This window comes from Cataglyphis hispanica, unplaced genomic scaffold, assembly GCF_021464435.1.
Source record: "Cataglyphis hispanica isolate Lineage 1 unplaced genomic scaffold, ULB_Chis1_1.0 scaffold230_size1702, whole genome shotgun sequence".
Lineage (NCBI taxonomy): Eukaryota > Metazoa > Arthropoda > Insecta > Hymenoptera > Formicidae > Cataglyphis > Cataglyphis hispanica.
This window is the reverse complement of record NW_026099001.1, coordinates 28-1,702: the sequence shown is the minus strand read 5'-3', so window position 1 is coordinate 1,702 and position 1,675 is coordinate 28. Positions and strand designations below refer to the sequence as shown.

The 1,675-nt window shown below is 26.6% G+C and overlaps 1 protein-coding gene across 1 annotated transcript; it reads left to right on the top strand.

Moving 5' to 3' along the window:
* Positions 1-85: 85 nt before the first annotated feature.
* On the top strand, positions 86-1,379 carry LOC126858653 (uncharacterized; the record flags this gene model as incomplete). Its single annotated transcript, XM_050609130.1, has 3 exons — positions 86-326; positions 838-1,086; positions 1,158-1,379. Coding segments are annotated over 3 exons (583 nt in total), but the record flags the coding sequence as incomplete, so codon positions are not given.
* Positions 1,380-1,675: the final 296 nt, after the last annotated feature.

The window sequence follows — 1,675 nt, the reverse complement described above, 5'->3', positions numbered from 1 at the left end:
ACAACAGTATTTGATTATACACATTCTAACACTTTTTCTACATATTATCTCATATTCTTATGTTTATTTTTAGTATGTAATGGAGAAATGAAAGATCAAAAGAATTTTTAATAGTGGGTTATTCATTTGGATCCTTAATTGCTATCGAATTAGCAAGATTATTAGAAGCTAAGAATTTCATTGGACGGTTAATACTTATAGATGGAGCACCTGATTGGATAAAATTTTTGAGTAAAAAATATTTTAATCATACTTCGCAACAAGAATTGCAAAATGATATTTTACTTCATCATCTAAAACTATATCTCGAATCTGACAATGAAATGGTTAGTCAATTATCAAAACCACATTATGACTTTTTATTATAAAATTTAACTAATTGGGTTTACATACAGTTAATATAAAAGAGTATATAAAATACATTATTAAATTATTTGAATATTGTTTTAAAAGTCTTATATATATTTTTAAATGATAAAATATTTTTTATTATCTTATTTTATATATAATACAGATTACAGAAAGATGTTTTTAACATTTTATTGATAAGTCAAAATGATAATAATAATAACAGTACCTAAGAATTATATAATATTTACGATTGAAATGTAGAGTATATTTCAGAATATATGTAAAATGGGTGTCAATTTATAACAGTAATTCTTGATTACAAGTTATTGCTAATAATTAAAAGATAAAGTAATTTGACTGACGTAGCTCAAAAATATAAAAAAAAATAGTTGAGCAATAAGAATATAGACATACAGTATCTCCAGAAAATACAATATAAACTTTCGTATTATTGTAATAAAAATACAATATTTACATTATTTGCAGATTGCGTTAGACCTGAAAAAGTGCAACACATGGGAGGAAAAATTAGAACTTATTACTCGCTTTTCGGAGATGACTGATATGTTAAGTATTGAAAATCAAAAACTTTTATGTACAACGTTTTACGATCATATAATCGCTGTACAAGATTATGATATATCTTCATTGTCACGCTTAAAATCATCTGTAATATTATTAAAACCTACACTTACACCTTTCACTTTTCCTGAAGAGGATTATGGTCTACATAAGGTAACTTTTTTATTAAAGCGTAACACATTTTATCATTTTTAAGATACTTTTTTAAGAGAAATTACTTTTAGGTTACTGAAAGTGCAGTGCAAATTCATTACATAGAAGGTTCTCATATCACAATAATAGACAAAATAGCATCATTTATTAACGAAGCATTCTAAAATAAATAGCTCTGTTGATGTCTCGTCGAACGAATATCGATTAGTTGGAGGAGGTACAGAAAAGGTGATTCATGGGTAAAATGCGGTATTTTCATATAACGGTTTATTATAACTAAATAATGGAATAAAATATAAAGAAAAAAATGTGCGTCTTTTTATTGCGATGTTAGATCTGGGACTGACTTTGTAGTCGCGCGAAAGAATATCAAGTGCTCCCTCGCCCGATCTACTTGAAGTCAGAGCACGACTCGATATCACCAAAACACTGCTCAAAGATCGAATTTTTTAGAAATTTCGATTGCTTGGGTTAGAAACGTCGATGAACATCGAAAGAGCTCGTCAACGGCCCAACAAGCTCTGTATCAATATTAAATTATTATTTAAATAATATTTATGAAAAAAATATATAATTAATTACTTTATTT